The 1,859-nt window shown below is 28.9% G+C and overlaps 1 protein-coding gene across 1 annotated transcript; it reads left to right on the top strand.

The window, feature by feature from the left end:
* Positions 1-204: 204 nt before the first annotated feature.
* Positions 205-655, top strand: BDV14DRAFT_186303 (uncharacterized protein). The gene has a single exon (XM_073770791.1). It carries the CDS (start codon positions 215-217, stop codon positions 638-640), a length of 426 nt encoding a protein of 141 aa, XP_073621608.1. The 5' UTR covers positions 205-214; the 3' UTR covers positions 641-655.
* Positions 656-1,859: the final 1,204 nt, after the last annotated feature.

Below are 1,859 nucleotides of genomic sequence, written 5' to 3'. Positions count from 1 at the left end.
ATTAAAGGCAACATACTCAGGATGCAGCCGCTTTACTAAAGTTAAATTCCTGCATGCTCTCTCCTTAATACGCGCCAAAACTCTTAAGAAAGCAATAATCAGGCATGGCTTTAGAAACACAGGGATATCGCCATTTAATCCAGCTGTTATTCTTGACCAGATTACCGAGCCAACACGGCCAGCAACTCCTTCAACACCAAGCAGTCATGATATTATGTCAGTTGGCAGTACACCAAAAACAGCCGAACGCTTTCAAAACCTACATAATAGGATTCTTCATTTGCATGATACTAAGCCGGCATTCTTTTATGAAGGCCTGGATAAGATTATTCGTGGAGCTGCCCAACTTGTCTCCTACGCGGAGACCATGCAGGAAGAGGTACGACACTATACAGAGCCTTCTAGGCAACGCGCAGAGCGAGCAAAGGCCTCTAAGCGTCGCTTACGTTCTGGAGGAGTTATATCCAGCTCTAATGTGCAAGCAATAAAGCGCCGCGAAGTCAAAGTCAACATCAGTAATGAAAAAAAGAAATGGAAGCGGAAATATGCCAAGGTGCTTCCCGAACTTATTAAGACCTGCAAGGAACGGGGAATCATCCAAAAGAGGGTACAAAAGGTCCATTGGAAAGCAGGAGAATAGGGCTTTTATTTGCATGTATTATTATTACAAAAGCTTTAATATTCGTTAAGATATTCGGTTCTGAATAGCTTCATGCAGAAAATTGGCCGTTTGGCCCGTCTGGCCGTTTGGCTGTCGGGATCGCGCTAGGAGCGCGATCCCGAAGGTTTCCGCAGGGGTCGGTTAGTAAGATAGATTAGTAAAATCTTACTTTATAATTTTAATAATTAGTAAAGCTTAAAATTTTTTATGTAGCCTTAATAAATATATATTTTTAAAGCTATTTAAGAATTAAAGGGTAGTAGTAAGAGGTTTATTAAGACTAGTAAGAGGTTTAGTAGCCATGGGGAATACTTGTAAAATTATTAATAAACTATCCTTTTATAAAAGACAAGACAAGATATTTATAACTATATTTATATAACCAGGTTTATAAAAAAATTAAAGTTTAAACTATAAAATATATTAAAATACTTTAATTAAATAAAAATTTAAGTATTTAAATATAGTAGTATTTAGCAAGGCTTACTTTATAATACTAATAATAAAAAAATAATTTATATAAATAATAGGTAAAACTTTTAAATTTATAAAATTAAAAAGATAATAATTTTTTTAAGAGTTTAAATATAATAAAAAACCTTAAGCTTAATAGGCTAGTAGCAAGTTTTAGCTAAAGTTAAAGTTTATAAAAAAATAACTAGCTAAATTAAGTTTTTAATAAAAAAATAAATAATATTTTATAAATTTATTTACCCTTAATATAATAAATTATAATATTATAATTTTTAAAGTATTAAAATTAATATAAAGGTACTAGTTAAAATTAAAATAAACTAAAAACTAGAGACTAGTAAATTTATTCTAGAGTCTTTTAAAAATAGTAATCTCCTAGTTTATTAAATTAGTTATTTTTATTAATTTTAAGTATTTAGCCTATAGCTAGCTACTTTTAACTAGTAACTTTTAAAAAGTAAGACTTTTTATTACTATAGTAAATTAAAATATTTAGTAAAATACTTAATATAATAATAAAAGTAACTAATATAATTAAAATAGTACTTTAGGTTTTTTAAAAATTTTAAAAAAATAAAAGGTTCTAGATAATAGCAAGCTTTTCTTTAGGTATAAGAGGCCAAGACTATTAACTTACTAACCTAGTAAATATATAAATAGAAAACTAATAAATACCTTTTTAGGCTTAAGCTTAATATTAAGCTAATTAAATTTTTAAAATATT

This window comes from Aspergillus stella-maris (genome assembly GCF_047715825.1).
Source record: "Aspergillus stella-maris strain CBS 113639 unplaced genomic scaffold BDV14scaffold_166, whole genome shotgun sequence".
Classification (NCBI taxonomy): Eukaryota; Fungi; Ascomycota; class Eurotiomycetes; order Eurotiales; family Aspergillaceae; genus Aspergillus; species Aspergillus stella-maris.
This window is presented reverse-complemented; position numbering and strand designations above follow the sequence as displayed.